The sequence below is a fragment of the Acipenser ruthenus genome, chromosome 7 (assembly GCF_902713425.1).
Source record: "Acipenser ruthenus chromosome 7, fAciRut3.2 maternal haplotype, whole genome shotgun sequence".
Lineage (NCBI taxonomy): Eukaryota > Metazoa > Chordata > Actinopteri > Acipenseriformes > Acipenseridae > Acipenser > Acipenser ruthenus.
This window is the reverse complement of record NC_081195.1, coordinates 19,016,701-19,034,861: the sequence shown is the minus strand read 5'-3', so window position 1 is coordinate 19,034,861 and position 18,161 is coordinate 19,016,701. Positions and strand designations below refer to the sequence as shown.

Genomic DNA, 18,161 nt, shown 5'->3' with positions numbered 1-18,161 from the left:
TGACCTACTCCAGGGACCTCAGGGACCCTGGCTTGTGACAGCCACAGCTGGCCACTGAAAGACAGAAGATAAAAGACTCGGTCCTTTTCAAGAGTCGTTGATTCCAGGAAAGCGGCAAGCCAGCTTTCAGCATGAATGCTAGGGAAATACAACTGACCCGAATCGACTCGAGGGCTCTTCCTATCAACACGCTCAGTCTAGTCACAGAGGAAAAGAGGGAGATCTTCCAGTGAGTGACGGTTTTATACCCTCGGTAGGCGGGACCGAGTGCGTCATCACAGGAAGGGGCCTTCGGCAGCTCTGATATAGAGAGCTCAGTATTACCTACCTCAAGGGCAGGGAATATCCCATACATAATGTTAGGGGTCGTCTTCGACTTGAAAGGGAACGTAGGCTACCAGATTTGAACGGGAACTTCTGTGTGTTCAAAGCAGAAGTTGTTTAGCCATGCACGTGGAAGCGCATTGCGCTGCGTACCACTTTTTATCTGCGTACCTGAAAATAACACTACAGGCTAAAGTAAAAGTGCGCTACATATTCATTTGATTTTACTACTGTACTGTATATTGTATAGCCCTACTGTACTGTATTTTATAATGAAATGTGTAGCCTACCCAAAACACATAAATGTTTTTTTCAGCGCAATGATTTATACATTTAAAATACATTGCACTATATGCACTATGAAATTATGTGTGTGCGATTTTATTATATATTTTTTAAACCCGACACCTCCTTATGTCAGACAAACAAGGTACGGTTTAGCAAGGGACTACTATATGATTATGAAAAGCTTTTTGATAGAAATACATTTTTTATTTGGGGGTGAAGATGTGGGCTCCACTATTGGATCTAATGGGATTAAACTGCCTTTCATTATTTATTCAAAAAAATGTTGCACGACTCTCGCAATGCTAGAGATCTCGATAAGAGGACGCAACAAATATTTAAATTGGTATATTGCAGCTCTCTTTAACATATTTTCTCTTATTACATATGAGAAAATGTATACTTTGCAAATTGTCGCAGTGAAAATACAAATTGTGGGATGTTTGCGCTGTGACTGGCCCATCTTCGTACATCTACCCCTTAGTTGTTTATATCAGGTTTGCTAACTTTATTGGGTGCGCTTCTCCGTTCTGAATTTTTTTTTGCTTATAACGAATTGGAGTAAATTACTTTATGAGAGTTTAGTCCTATGTCTAGTTTGCTTCATTATTCATAGATTTCTTATTTATTCAATAACAAATGTAGTTATTTCTAACATTTATTAGTGCCAGACAAAACCTTCCTCAAAACCAGGATGATCCAGGGAACACAGGGACAGGTGGCGACCCTACCTCCACACCCATCCAAGTGCTGACCAGATTCAACCCTGTTTGCCTCACAGATGAGACCAGAATACAAGATGGTATAACCTTACAGATGTTGTGCTAGATGTATGTATCCATGAAAAACACAAGCACAGCTTAAGTGCAAAATATAAATATATATTTATTTTAAAACCACCTACAAAGTTAGGCATTATTAGGAATGGTAAAATTATTTACGTTTTTTGTTTTTTAAGTTGTTTACAAAACAGAAATGTAACTATAACAGTTATTTACAGTATTTTATTTTCACCCAACTCTAAGAAAACAGGTTAACTGCTGACTATACAACAAACTCAGAAGAATACAACAGTTCACATGAACATTGTTTATATTTCTTTCGAGATAAATATCTACATTTTAATGCTACAGGAACTTCAAATATTTTCAATGCTGGTGTGCACCAAATCTCCTTGTTTCATAGCTGGTTTCAAGTTACAGTACACAAAGGTACAACTGAAAATTCTTGAAGTATAATTGCTAGATCTGCAAAAACACTTACAAGATTTTCCAGGAGAAGAACAGCTGTATCAACTTTGTCTGTCTATTTAATTTAGTTGTTGAACAATCTTTTTTTTTGTTTGTTTGTTTAAGAGACCTCTGTAAATCACAAAAAATAAACAAACACAGTCATCTTCACATGAAACCCATATTACATTTTTAAATTTTATTTTACAAGTGTGAGTGTGAGAATGTAAGAAAATAGAAAACTCCCTGAAAGATGAGGTCTTAATGAAAAATAATTAAGTTAACAAGCATCCCTGATTTTGGAATAGAGAGAAAGGCAGTCAATTTTGCTCCACACTTAACATATGGAATCCATTTGATATATAAATTGATTTAAGCTTTATTAGCACTGTCCAAACCCATACCAAATTATTTTCAATTATTTCCAGAATAGGATTGTGGTCAGTCCAAAAGCAGCTGTAGCTGTAATTAACATTTCATGTAACTACTAATATGTTCCCATATTAATACCCAATAATGATATTCAAATAGTGTCTCAGGGTGCTGCCTAGAATGATGGAGACAACACCATGCAGGAGTGTCGGCTCATGTATACATTTTTCCTAGTGAAATTCAAACTAGATGAAAAATGAGAATTGCTGTCCTGCGATTAACTGTGAGAGTGGTTAGTTTGAACTTCAAAATCCTAAATCTGTGTCAAAATGATTTCTCTCCTAACTTACAATAAAGGTATGAGTTCACCATGTTATTGCCAAGAAGTTTTTTTTTTATATCATCAACACATATCATGTGAGATAAAACCAAGATGGACACCTGTCTCTCAGTGCCTAACTAGATGTACTAGATTGTCGAAATCATTCCTTGTTAAAAATTCCAGCAATGGTCGTTACAGGTTTTAGATGCTTAGAACTGTGCAGGTTTTTTAGCTGGTTTAAGAAAAAAAAGAACAGTCCATTTAATACTGCCCGCAAGTGCATTGCATTTTACATTGACACGTGTATAATACATTCTTCCAGTTTAGCTTTCTGTGCCTACCACTTTGTCAAAAAGCCTTAGTCTTGTTTGTTTTTTACAATTTCTAAATTTAGCTGTGGAGGTACAAGCCTGCCAAAACCTGCTACTCTACATAACTGCTGGACACACAGACAGTTTTTTTTTTTTTTTTTTTTAAACCAACTGGTTAACCGAAACTGGTAAATTTGTGTTCCAATTGTTTGCTGGTGACCAACAAAGCGAAGGCTGCTGGAATATACCTTTGTGAAGTATAGTAAAACCTGTGTTTGTTCTGTAATGGTTTCCTCCAAAATTAATAATCATGATATAACGAGATCTATTCACACAGCTTTAATGCAAGCTTTCTTTAAATACTGTCTTTTGAAGCACAAACAAACTTAGGGGTTAGGAGGAGTCTTTTTTAACTGGAAAACCTGCAGGCCCCCAGAACGAAGCTGATGCATAGTTCACACACCCTAGTCTCTGTAAGTCGCCTTGGATAAAGGCGTCTGCTAAATATACAAATAATAATAACTGCAGCCAGTCCCCTGGCTCCTTACATGTCATTGAGCACCTAACTCTCTAGCACCAAAACAGCCAAAAGAAACCCTCCAAAGCTTTATGAACCCCAACCCTTATTTATTTAACTACCCAAAACAAGTCTTTAAAATAAAGCATGGCTTCAAGATTTGTGACTAGGGCCCCTAGTTATAAAGAAAGGTTTGACAAAAACAGATGAACTCTGAAACGACCCAGTATTTTATGCAAACACTGTCTATGTACCATTGACCCATGGGGAGGGATTTAAATAATTGCAGTTTAGTTCATACTATTTGTATTGGTTGATACCCAGAAACAGCATATTCTACCGAGTTACATTTGTTAGTAAACTTTACAAAATGATATTTCAAAAAGCAGTGGGCGCACAAGATCAAATATATATATTTTTAGTGGACTTTTTTTACATGTTCAGTAACTGGGAATGAATAATCAATTATTCACAGATTTCTTTATTCCTGTTTATTATACAGAAGTATAGTGGCACTAAAACATAAAAAACTATTTAAAGCACAAAAAACTGCTTTCTGAAGATTCTGTGTGTGTGTGGGGGGGGGGGGGGTATGTTTCTTTTGAAAATGCTGTATTCTAGATTGTATGGGACCTTTACAAAGTAATTTCCATGATCTCTGTCATTCAGAAGATCTGTATTATCACAGAATTACAGACCTTCGGTCATGGTCAATAGCAACTTCCAACAATACAGCAACCGAGAACAGTGATGTTGGTAAGCTGATGACTATAGCTATAAACTTGTCCATCTTTTTTTTATTTTAAATTACTGTTGTCAGCAAATGGGTATATGCAGAGGATAAATGAAATATCTTATAATTTGTAGTTGTATATTATAAAATGTTTTTTTTTTTTAGCAAAGACTGGCTTGCTGTACAGGACAGCTTTATTTTGTGAGGTTTTAATTTATAGCCATAGTTTTAAAACCTCACACATTTTTGGATGAATAGTTTTTTATCAGAGTGGCCCAATAAAAAATGTATCAATGTATGTTTTTTTTCAATATTACAGTGGTAAAACTCACTCCAAGCTGCTTTGTAAAGTTTACTGTAAGAATAAACTGAAAAAGCATCATGTCCAAATAGTGGAAACTCTCTGCACCACAGTTTCTCTGTTTTTGCCATTCATGTGGAATTTCCCAATATTGTCTCTATAATGGAACCCATCCTTGTGACAAATGGAGTCCACATGAAGCAATTACACAGCACCTTTGTATAGGGATGAAATATCACATTTACAGTAATGCATTCTTCTTGTTTGGATTCACGTTGTATATCATTTTATGTTTCAGTCACCACATCCTGGTGACTTTTTAAAATAAGGAATCTGTGTCCTCAAAAGAGTTCTCACCACATGTCTTCACTCTTCAATTCAGCTGGTACACCACAGTGTAGCCATTAACCTGTCCCCCTGGATGTAAAAGATCAGTAAGAAATACCACATAGAACAAATGTAGCATTTGTTACATCTACTAGAAGTGTTGCAGAGGGGGGTGGGTTTATGGTTACACTCTGGTGTACCAGCTGAACTTAAAGAGAATACATGTTTGAGAGCCCTTTTAAAGACACATGGATTCTTTGATCTTTTTAAAAAGGCATCAGAATGATGACTGAAACAGAAAGGTATGTACATTTGGATACATTAGTTAAGATGGATATTCTATACCCATAACAAGTTATTCTAATGCAACAACAATTCTAGAAATCAACTACAGGGTTCTGTACATCCTGTGGTGATGGTCCTAGAATCTAGCCTCCCATATTGCTGCAAGGTTGCATTGTTCTGTGGTGAATGTTTTTTCCACAGCAGCAATGCAATTGACTTTATCATCATTCTCTTCATAAAACCTGACAAATTACATTTAAAGGATGGTTCACTTGAAATTATCTTGTTTTGGGACATCATCAGGGCCCAGCAATAGCTTAACAAGACTATTAATTTAATAATTATAGTTTTAGTGACTGGTATTAATTATACACTGTAAATGCACCTGAATGTCATATTTTTAAATCTGCTTTTAAAGTGTAATGAATGCTTTAAAAAAGCATGTACAGTTCCCTTCAGATGTAGAACCTGAATCTGAGGAATCTTTCTTTTTAAGTATAAACCAAAAGTATTTGTTTTATTCTGTTGTTAACTAATTGCATATAGATCGGTACAGTTAAAATACAGTACATTTAGGACCAGAAATCTCAAGCACTGTCTTGATCTGTTAAAAAAATAACTTGATAGTTGACCTTTAAACTCTGTTAGCACCACCCAGTTTACTACACTGAGCTAGTGACCACTTCACTGACCATATGCATTTTAAGGGTAACTGACATTGTTTTAAAGCTACAGTGTTGCACAGTCCGATTTCACTCTAAAATATGACTTGTTGGTGTCTGTTTAGCCTTCTGTACCCTTTTGTTGTTTGTTTATAGTTTGTTTTATTGTTTCTGTTCCCTAAATGTGGTTTTATCTCCTGGGGTATATGATCCTATGGGCCAAATAGCCATGCTCCTGCTACAATCGGCAGCCGCCTGCGTTTAAATGATATATCCCAGGCATTTTTGTATGCTGGTTTTACAGGAAACACCATTTGAGCTGGGCTAATAAGGAAACAATATTGAATGCACCACCCAGTTTTTAAATCTGGCCTCATTTAAAACATTAGCTATAAAGTACAGTACTGTTAACAATTCTTTAAATGTAGCAAGTGCAGTCCTAATATAGAAAGTACAATTAAAACAAAGGACGGGTTAGGCAATTGTGGTTATACAGCATAATAACTATTATTTACAGCTGTTAAAAAAGCTTAAACTCCTGAGTTATTTAAAGAATGCCTTTTCATTGTGTTTTTTTTTATGAAAACAGTTCTATACTGTTGAAGAAGCAACATCAGCTTCATGGAAAACACAGCACAGAGACTAGGAACACAGAGCACAAGCTGCAAATGAGGTGGACAGACATAGAACAGAGAATAGTGGTGAGTTATTAAACCACATTGTTGTCACTGAGTCGTTGATTGGTACCCTCTTGCTCATAACCTTTCTTATTTTCTTTAAATAACTCGTGAGGTAAAGATTTGTTAAAAGGCTCATTATCACTGTCTCCTTACTGTTGCGTGGAAGTTATTTTTAACTGTATTTTTTATTCTAATTTGGGACATTTTAACACATAACAAAATACATTTAAAAAGTTGAAACCACTGCTTTCTGGCACTAATCAATTCCTTTGCTGCAGGCCTTACTTCAATGATCTGGATCGTGGGAGTGAGGCCAGACTAGGAAAGTGAAACTAACTTTCTGCACAGAGAGTGGGAGCAACAGTTTTCAAAACCTGTATATCCCTAATTAAAGTAAAAACAAGCAATTAACTAAAATATCTACTGCACAAGGGCAAGATGATCAGCAATAATGTCAACTGATGTAAAGAAACTACATTTTACAGCCTTGGTTATCATTGCTGTACATCCACTGTTACAGCACACTGGACAGTCTGGGGTTCTACACTTTATGTGGTATAATAACCCATGGTTTATTGTATTTACTATATAGCACCACGATTAGGAATTTATAATAAGCAGAGTTTTCAATGCCAAGTACTGCAATGAAACAGAAAGGCAGCCAATATTAAACTGCCATTATATAAAAATTATTCAGTCAAGATGATGCTTCTATGGAATCATGTCTTAGTAGTAAACATTACTGTATTTACAATTCCAATAATGCACGTACAGTAATATAAATAATCCGCCAAATCTGATGTCAAGCCTTAAAGAATTTGATAATTTAAAGAGGTCAACTTTTCTGAAACAACAATAATTACCCAAAGACTGGCATAGCAGTGTGAAAAATATAAGCAACATTCTCATTTTATGAGAATTACTGCGCTTTTTAAACAACTTGTTTATTAAAATGTGTAATACACTTTTTTTTTTAAAACAGACAGTGTAAATCGAAAAGGTATTTACGTTTTAAATACTGCCTGTTAAAATATTTGTTCCTAATATATTTCATAATCTCTAAACAGCCAATGGCGTTCAACGTTTTAACATATGTGGGAGCCCTTATGACACGTGTGTATAATGCAATACTAACTGAAGATTAAGAAAAGATTCCTGGCATGCGTTGTTAGGGATCTTTCTTATGTAATGTGCCCTAATTGAAGGCTTGTTGCTGCAGACACCGCCTAGCACTAGAATTATTTTTGAATTACTGCACTGCTAACCTTGTACTTAAAAAGTACTAAACAACTACTATTATAACAGTGTGCAGTTATTTAATGCCAACACTGCATAAATCAGGTACAGTATCTTTAAAACAGCAGGTTTTTTTTGGTGATTTTTAAACGCTAAAGGGATAGCAGGACCATGATTAAAATGTAAGCCTAGGCTCCAGAAGCTTTGCTAAAGCTGCTGTTTCCAATGTTTAAGCAAGGCTTGAAAAATAATTAAAATGCACATGACTTTCTCAGTCAGTATGTTGAAATGTAACACCCAGATAGCATATGTTCAGGTCAGAGGTAAGTGATTATAAACTGTGTTGGAATAAATACTTGAGATTTATTATTTAACAAATCAATTATTTTTAAATTAATGTTTGTTCCAGAATAATATTTAATAACTTTGAACCTAAAAAAATAACTAATTTAAAATCTGAATTAATAACTTGCAATTTTTTAACATATGATTGTAATGATCTTATCTTAAAAGACATGTCGACTTGAACTTTTTTCTTTTTTAAAGCAAACAGTATGTTTATTTAAAAAAAACTGCCAGCAAAGTAACTTATAATTGATCCCTACTGAGTGTATTTTCTCTTTAAAAAATATTTTTGCTAACCTGGCTATTCAGGTTATTTATCATTTTGACCATCACTTAAATGAGGCATTGTACAATATCACTGTGTTCAGTTGATAGTTTAGTTGATTTTTCTGCAGACTACAACCAGAAATCTGTAACGATCAAATATAATTATAAAAATCATCACTACCGTAATGAAAGTCACCATGAATATATACATTAAGGCGATTTTCAGAATTGAAAAAAAAAATTTCTAAAGACCAAGTACTCTGATCACTTTCTGTATCTAAACCAAGCTTATGCTGAGTTATTTCAAGTTATTAAAAAAAAAAAAAAAAAGTGCTTTTATTTCATATTTACAGGCTGCAAACAAAATGTATTTAACAATCAGACAAAACAAAAAAAATGTACCTTTCCTTCATTGCTTTTCAATTTTTAAAATAAGCCCAACACAATCAAATAAAACACAGAAATCAAAGTACAAAGTATTATATAATGCTACAGATATTTTTTTAAAGACCGATGTAAACAGCAGTTTTCAGCAACAACCGAAAGTTGCTGCTCCATTGGCACCATCAAATCGCTTATTTAAAAGCAGTCATATGAAAAAGAGCACCAGAAGCTGTATTACTCAACATTAAAACATAAAATGAATGATATATAACTTTTGCACCGTAAATGTAACTCTAAGATTTGCAAGTTCAATGTAAATTGATATAGAGTACAATTGCCGTAAACAGACCTTATCAAAAGCACCCGAAATGAAACTCCTCATGTTGGAAACACCTCGTAAGACAGCCTTAAAGACACCATATGATCATAATAAATAGTTATTTTGCATTTGTACTTCCTTATTTGACCTGTATATAAAAATTGTAAAACCACATTTCCTTAAAATCTGCTTCAAGCACCATTCTTTAAAAAAAGAAAAAAGCTTACAAACACGTACAAATAATCCTATTGTCACAGTTAAAAACCCACACAATGATAAAACCTCAACTGAGACAGTTAAAAACAATACAAAATAATGAGTCAAATCTGACAGCACCATAAAATATGATCAAAAGCATTGAGGTAAGGCAGCAAGAACACAATGGAAAGTTCAAACCCAACGGTTGTAAGGGCCTGTAACTTGTGTCAGGGCATATGAAGATACAGTAATAACCCCATCCCTAGATATCGTTAACGCCCTGCGAGTAGGAATCTGAACCAATTCAGTATCTTCAGGTATAACATCCTCCTTTTCGCTGACGCTCGACTTTGATTTCTTGTTGCGAGGCTTGGCAACACTTGCAGTGGTACCCAGCCTTTCAGCTTCCATCTCTCTCTCCTTTGCTCTTTCCGCCATCTTAGCCTCCCAAAGTGCCAGCCCGTGTTTGGGCTCATTCAAGTTCTTATGCTGGTAAAAGACCAGGGAAACACGGGTAGGGTGGTTCCTGTTTGGTTTCTTGATTGGGGTGGTGGCGTGAAGCTCGCGTCGGGCGCATTCAATCAAGATGGAACCGTGGGACGGGGCAACGGCGACTCCACCAATCTCTCTGTCCAGGAAGTTGTGTTCACTGTCGGACCATACTTCCTCTGCTTGATCCTTGGTAGCCCCATGCTCTACTGGACAAGGGATTTCTCCGTTGTGCACTTTGCAGGTGTTGTTGGTCCCTTGCGTGTGCCCCGGTGGTGGGATATGATAGTCCTTTCCTATCTGTGTTTTATGAAACCCGTTGGGTCTGTTTTTATGCGCCTCAGATGCTTTTGAGTGGAACAGCACTGGTGAGCTTTCATGAGGACGCTGCGGGTTCGAAAACTTCTCCTTGATGTCAACATTCTTTTGCTGCGACAGCTGTAAGTTTGGGACGTCAGCTGTGAACCCATTCACTGCCATCTCAAAGCTGCTGTTGTATTCACGATAGGGAGGAGCGAAGGTTTGGTTACCAGGGAAGCCAATGTATCCGTATGGAAAGTTTGGATGAAAAGAAGGAAGTGATTTTATACTGGGGCTGGGCATTACAGAAGAGTAAGGGTACATGCTGCTGAAGTCATAAGGGGAGGAAGGGTTATAATTTCCTAATACCGGTATGTAGTTTCCAAGACTGGCATGTCTAGGCAATTTAAATGAACTGTAGTAGTCTTGAGGCTCCATTTTGTAAGTTGCCGATTGTTCCAAAGGACCTCCTTTACAACCTGCTAAAACAAAGAATAAAACTGTTAATCTAAAGATTAGCCTCCTGTGATTTCTATTTGAACTGTTCAAAATGTACTGAAATTTGTTAACCACCCAGCTGCCCCTTTATTTTTGCAATTTCCATGTTAAAAATGCTCTTTTTTTGCATATTTTTAATTCTTAGCCCTCAAATAAGCAATTTGGACAGTTTTCAATCCATTTTTGCCGTATTTTTTTAACAATAACTTTTTTATTGTTATTATGAAAAGAGGAAATATATTATTTCAATAGAACTTACATAACAAAATAACAACAATGTGTTTACAATTGTAGCATTATAATATAGATCACAACATAATATAAGTTGTTTTTTACAATGGCAGCACTATAATTACATTATAATAGCTGTGCAGGCATATCACTGTAGCATCAGAGTGGGTCATAATATCATTCTGTGTATGAAATTAACAGCATTGAAATATACAAAGGGGGGTCTTAAGCCATTCTCTGTGTCTACTCGGTTTCTGCTCACACTGACCAAGAATGCTTTTAGAAAGGGTCGTAAACTAACTGCTGGACAAGTGTTATCTTTTCCTCTCATTGAATTAATCATTTAGACGCCAGCAGTATCTTGCAGAAGGCACACCAGACAGTTTTAAGTATGCTTTGACACCTCGGACAGAGAACAGTACCCCTCATAAATACAGCCGACAGGAGGCGAAGCCACGGACCAATTGAGAACAATGGGCTGTGTATGAACGAGAACAACCAATGAGAAACACCCCACGTGGACTCGGGCACAGCCCAAAATAACCAAACTAACCAATCACAGGGTGGAAGTCAGGACAAGAAAACCAGCCGCGCGACTTTCAGAAATGCTGGAGTTTGCCCATGAGAGAACTTCCCATACAAGCTTTCCATGCTTGTTTCCCATACAAGTGTCCCATGAGCTCCCCACACTAGAAGTTTGTCCCACAGAAGGAACAGCACTCCAGGCAAGAGAAAGAAGCGAGCTCCACTCACGAGACGAAGTGGCCTGGAGTTCGGAGGAACGAAATGGAAGCTAAACTGCTATGAAGAAAGTTCCTAAAGTCAAGTCATAAGTGTTCGAATTCACGGAAGGCAAGGAAGAACCAATTTTCTGAATAATGACTAAAATTATCTTCTGAGGATGGGCCTATGAGAGACAACAGCATTAAACCAGACAACAGCATTAATCGGAAAGTGGGCCTTTGTTTTATGTCGCTAAATGAAACGGACTGAAGCAAAGCCAGCAGTTATGTTTTGGAAGATCCCGAGAGAATTGCAACAAGAAAACGTCTACGAACTACGTAACTTTTCAATTGCAGCGCATTATCTGAACTGAGTTACGTCTGATCAACTGAACTATTTCCAGTTGGAAAACTGCCAATAACAACTATAATGCTGCAAGACTTGGAGATCAACAAGCTGATCTCCATTTGAAAATAACTATTTGTTTATTGCGAGTGTATGCAATACAATGCGTACAGCAAAGTACCGTCTTCATTGGAACTTCGGATCCAGAGAGCTGCAGTATTCATCGACACAGATTGACTTCTTTACATGGAAATTGATAAGTATTCAACATATCTAATATTAAATACTTTATGACTCGAGAAAGTAACTGTAGTAAATCCTATCAAGTTAGTAGATAAACTGTTCTAGGAATAGAATATAAGTTCCTGTTATAGAGTGTGTAAGAAATGTATTTTGTTTGTTGAAATGTGCAACTCAAAGGAGTTGCCTCGTAAATGCAGAGAATTTGATCATTGCCCCATTTTTGGTAACATATTATTAGTTTGGTACACCATGTCTAAACTAAATTAACACAGTAAAACTAATTTGCTAAATTAGGTACTGGAATGTTGGATTCTGTTCTGAATGGGAAGTTGAATTAATTCTCATGCATATTGACATGATCGATTACAACTAGAAACGGGTATTGAAAATACTAATGCAAAGTAGACACTTTATTTGTTAAGCAATATTTAATATTAGTATATTAACCATGTATGCTAATGATGTTATGGTTGTTATAATCGTTTGACTATGAAATCAATGAACTGTACACTATTGATGCATATCTCTAACCAATAGCCTTTCCTTTCTGTAATATTAGATTAGTTGTGCACCCCTTTTTATTCTTAAATATTATTGCTATTAAATAATATTGTTTTATATTTCTGACACGTTGTGTGAATGTCAGTTATTGTCTAAGGGAATCCGAGTTAATTTATATTTAAATAAACTGTATACCTAATTCACTACATTTTGGAGGCTCCGCTGGGAGATCACAGACTGAAATGATTCTTTTGGGATCAGCTTGCTTCGCTAAAAAAGGGTGCAAGCACTAAGAAACAGCTGTGTTAAACACACTGACCCGCTGTGGTCAGAGGACATACAAGGAAGGGGGAATGATTTTCAATCTCCCTGCCTTGCAGCATCTCTCAATCAAATCCCTTCATTCATAGTAAATGGGGATCTCTCACTCTTACCTGGAGAGGCGTTCTCGCATAACAGTGAAAACTCTCCTGGTAGCTACACGATAGACTGCAGCGAAATTGAGTTCAGCTCGGGCATTCATCCCCTTGCTGTTCAGACTACCTCTCATAGAGAAGAGGATCCGAGCTTAGATTGGCAACAAGTGAGAGAATTGGCTAGAAACATTGAAACGTTTGGTCCCTCAAATCCACATTGTAACGTAGCAACGTACATTAAAGATTTGAATTTTGCCCTGCAGTTCATGCCAAAAGCTACAGAGTTTGAAAAATTGTATCTCTTTTGAATCACGACTGACCCGACAGTACGTGGTTGGATTTTTAGACAGAAGCTAGAAATTCGTGATAACTTTGCGCAGCTGTGTAAAGCCCTGATTACAGAGTTCTCAGTCGGCTTGGAATCGCTGATGAAAGGGCTACGTTACAGATCAGGCAGAAAGTGAATGAGTGTCTGTCACAAAGACGGCCGGAGTGGGTGGCGTCAGACCGGAAGCAGGAAGTAAATAAACAGAGAGATGTGGTTTGGTATAAGCTGGGCGCGTGATCGCGCTCAGCATTTAATAAACAGAAAATAAAAGGTTTGAACAGACAAAAACACGGGACACGGCACTACACGCCAAAATAAAAAGACAAACAAAACGTACTAAACACTTAACAAACGGTGCACGGAGAGACAAACAAACACGGTGAGTACAAACACTTCTAGATATTATTTTTACTACTTTTACTACTTTTACGTTCTCCTTCTCTCTCACCCGTTCTCCACTCTCGAACACCCAACCCTGAGTGCAAGAAATGTGCGTCTATATATACTATTGTGCTGGGATTCAATTACTAATTAATTATTCACTTGAATCCCAGCACGTGAATTAATTCTGTGCAACCCCGTGCTCACATATTACATTTAACCAGCACGTGAAGTGATTTGTGCCCTCCTCGTGCCTAAATACAAATCTACACTTTTTAAATACACGTGAAACACAGACCCGTTTATATCCCGTGTACCAATCTATACACCAACATTTACACACGCAACATACAACACATAACACAAATGCACACAGGGGCGGGGCGCTTTGCCACAGTGTCCTAGAGATTATTACGAAAGGTTGAGAAACATGTATTTTTCAGGACAAAATTATCCAGGAATGGAAGAGGACATTTTCTTTAAAAGATTGATTGTTGCTAATTTGTTTCCCACAGACAGAGAGAACATTATGCTACTTGTAGATTATGGCTGCACGAGCAGCCAAGAGATTCTAAAAATGGCACAGATCGTGTGGAAACACCGGCAGAGCTGTGCCTCGCAAGCAGCCAACAGGGGGGACCCTATGTTAGAAACCCATGGAGGAACAGGGGACCCTCCCTTGAGTTTAGTGCAATCGTATCTACACAATCGCCGCACTAAATCGACACAAAAGCTCCCAGATAAAATTGAGACATGGGATAAGCATTTGCAGGGCCCCCCTGACGCATTGACCAGTCAGGGACACTCCTCACTCCGATCTCAAACTGAGAATGGAGTGAAAAAAAAAAAAAAAAAAAAAATCTTTAGTTAGATTATCTTTAGTTTACCAAATTAAGCTTGATAAGTACTCCTAAAATGCAATTTTCAAGTCTGTTTATAATAACTAGTTGAGTTAATATTCTCCTGTTTCACAAGATATTGGTAAGCCTAATAATCTTTGAAAATCGTAAACTATAATAGGAAGAAACCTGCAACTATGACATTTGATGATTTTAATATCTCCAGAATAGGAAAATAATTCCAAGAATTATCAGTGCAACCACAATGGTAATTATTCAGGGCTCTAGGTTATAATATACCGTACTTGTAAAACAACTGGGAAACTTGAAATAAATAACTAGTATATTGTTGTTGACTTAGGAGAAGTCTATAATTAAACGTTGTCATTTGTAAGTAACTCTCACCATTATATAAGAATGGCTCACTGATGTTTCACGACTACGTGAAGTGGTGACAGACATTGGTATGTGTACTGTGTCTAAAATAGTAGATCTGTCAGTATAAATCTCATGTTAAGAAAACATGATAGATGTGGTCTGTGTTGCTGTATATTGTTTGTCATAAGGATCTGTAAGTGAATTAGACTGAATCTATTAAGGATAGATTACAGTAATTCCATTCCTGTGAATGCTGATTGTCATATATTGAAATCAGTGTTTCACACATATGATAAATGGTGAACTAAGACCATGCCATGAAAGTGCATTAGATTTCCTTATTAAGAACACTGTTACAGTGTTACTAATGTATGCACTTTCTAATGTAGAACTGGTAGCTATGGGTAAAACTAACCTTAATACTGTGAAGAAATTCTTTACCAAATGTCAAGCTTTTTACTCCCTTTTACAAGAAATACCTGAAAATTGTTGGATATAATTGATTCCTGGTGCGTGTAAAATGTCTAATACTTTACATGGTGAAATTAGAGATATAGCACTGATTGAGAAAAAAAAAAAAAAAAAATGAATAAACATTGTACTTTAATGTAGGGTTTTTAGAAAGATACCATTTAATTCAATTTTTTTGTCAAGAACAAAAATAACCATAGACATGACCCCTCATTAAAATGAATGACTTTACAATATCTGTGTGTAATAGGAAGTTAAGTTACTACAAAGGTTGGATAAATTAAGTACTGTGATTTGCTGAACAAGATCACATGACTGTGCGGTAATTGTCTTGCCGCATAGCTATGACATCATAGACCAACTTACTTACCTGATCTATTAATATTACTACGCCTTAATAGTAACAATTATCTAAACAGTGTTTCTGTAGGTAAAAATGTCATCATACAACTGAAATAGCATTTAAATCACTTTATTCATCTCTGTCACTAAGAATTACATAAAAATTGGCAAATATACTGTGGTATTTATTTAGTCAGAGAACAGAACAAAGAAAACTCCGAGGCAAGCAGTCGCAGTAACACTATTCAAAAGCCATCTGAGAAATCACCACGCAAGTCTCACTCAGTATATTGTAATATATACAGTATATGCAGCAGCAGCATCTACTTATTAAACTAAATATCGCCTTATAAAACTGACACGAGTATGCAATGTTTAAACAAGACACAACAAATACATCTCACCAGTACCCTCCGATTTCAGAAACATATTTTTTAAAAAAATTAAAATCTCTCCTGCTCTCTGCTGACACAACCGTTAAGCTTTTAAACAAGGTCGGGTTTGGCATGGAATTCTATTGTGCTCGCCACGGACGGGAAGGACTGCGCAAACTGACACGGAAGTCGTTTAGTCCACATATCATCTAATGCTGGTTTACAATCTAGGGAAGTTATGTCTGTTACGGGACATTGGTGTGAAAACAGCCTCAGAATTTATTGGTCAGCTTCTCTTGAAGACCGCAAAGCCTGACTAGGATCATTTCCTACAAAATAAAAAAATAAAATAAAATAAAATAATAATTTTGTTTTTTTTATTTTTTTTTAGAAAAAATTAGTCGTTGCCAATTATTTATTTATTTATTTTTATTATTATTTTCTCCCCAATTTTAAATACCCAATTATTTTTAGGCTCAGCTCACCGCTACCAGCCCTGCGCTGACTCGGGAGGGGCGAAGATGAACACACGCTGTCCTTCGAAGCGTGTGCCGTCAGCCGCCCGCTTCTTTACACTCTGCAGACTCACCGTGCAGCCGCCTCAGAGCTACAGCGTCGGAGGACAACACAGCTCTGGGCAGCTTACAGGCAAGCCCGCAGGCGCCCGGCCAGACTACAGGGGTCGCTGGTGCGCGGTGAGCTGAGGACACCCTGGCCGACCTAGCCCTCCCTCCTTTTTTCATAATTATCATGGATTTCACTATTTCTGTTAAATGTACCCATTGCAAAGAAATATGTAGTTCCCGTGAAAATTCAAATTTTTTAAAGAATAGTGTAAATATGCAAATGTTTTCCTTATTGACGCACTACCTGTTACACTGTATTTAGGAACGTGTAAATGACTGAGCACACTGCATAGAGCTGCACGATTTCTTTAAAATGTCTTCAACCAAAAAGACACCAGCTGCATGTTATTTTCACATTTATTTATGTTTTTATTGTGTTTGATAATTCACTGATAGTGAAAATAGAATGTCTTGAAAATGTGGACATAAAAATGCTGAAGTGTACAATTTAGCATTTACTGTTTTTCAGGTAAGCATTTAAATATTTAGGAATGTTGTAATAAATATTATGTTTATTTAGACTGTGAAAAGCTGTGGAAAAGCCATTTTTTGCCTTGAAAAAAACACAGCCCTATGAACGTTCATGGTGTACCCTCTATATAACATATAGCGTTTATTTGAGTAGGGGTGAAAATGATGGGTTAATGCAAATACATTTTTTTTTTTATGTTAGGCGCTAAAACATTTAAATACGTTCCTAGTTAAGCATTCCTTTTCACAAACTATTCATAAACAACCAACAAACTGTTACCTGTTAAGGTCTGAGAGCTGTCATGCCCATTGATGCCTCCATCTTTGAGCTTCACAGGAGTAGCTTGTTTTTTGTCCTGGTTGTTTTGTTTCTCGGCTGCTGCCCGTTTTGCCTCCATTTTCTTTTTCCGCGCTGACTTCACCGGCTCTGCCAACAAACGCACCTCCCTGGGGAAGGCCGAGAGGGCCTGGATGGCGCCGGTCCGCATTTTCGCCCGCTGCCCATCCTCGTTGCCGAACTCGTCCGTCTGGGAGATCTTGTAGAGAGGCAGGACATGCAGCTGCTCGTCTTCAGGTATGTTCCTGATAGCCCGGTTATCCTCCTTCGTTAAAGTGCAAACCTACGGGACATAATTGGTCTGCTGTCAAGACTTCAATCCAATCGTGTTCATTAACAGGCTTGTGGTGCATCCATTTTAAGATCTATTAAACACTCAGTAGTGCTGAATTTAGAAAATCCTTTTCAATGTCTTCAGAAGACATTTCATCAAAAGTTTATTTTTGTATTTCTACATACATTTTAAGAATATACAAGCATTTACAAATGAGAGGAGGCCATTCAGTCCATAAATGCTTGTCCAGTTTCTAGTAGCTGATTGATCCCAAAACTTAGTCAAGGATCACACTGATTCAGCATTGACAATGTAGCTTGGTAACCTTTTCTATTCACTCACTACACTCTGTATAAAAAAAGTATCCTACCCTCCGTCTTAAGTCTGTCTCCACTTAATTTCCAACTGTGTCTTCTGGTCCTTCTCTCTGCACTGTGCTTACAGTATTGGCTGGGGTTAAGTTTGTCAACTCCTTTTAAGATTTAAAAAATGTTATC

The 18,161-nt window shown here is 36.8% G+C and overlaps 1 protein-coding gene across 4 annotated transcripts in view; it reads right to left on the bottom strand.

Moving 5' to 3' along the window:
• Window positions 1-1,474: 1,474 nt before the first annotated feature.
• LOC117415695 (methylcytosine dioxygenase TET3-like) overlaps window positions 1,475-18,161 on the bottom strand; it is a 73,419-nt gene continuing 56,732 nt past the window's right edge. For 3 of the 4 annotated variants that reach the window (XM_059026538.1, XM_034026352.3, XM_059026537.1), the window contains 2 exons: window positions 17,334-17,673; window positions 1,475-10,368 (listed from right to left, as the gene is read on the bottom strand). In XM_059026538.1, the coding sequence (XP_058882521.1) occupies window positions 9,290-10,368; window positions 17,334-17,673 (1,419 nt within the window). In that variant the 3' untranslated portion in view covers window positions 1,475-9,289. The remainder of the gene's footprint in view (window positions 10,369-17,333; window positions 17,674-18,161) is intronic. The other variant, XM_034026353.3, reaches the window with a different exon arrangement.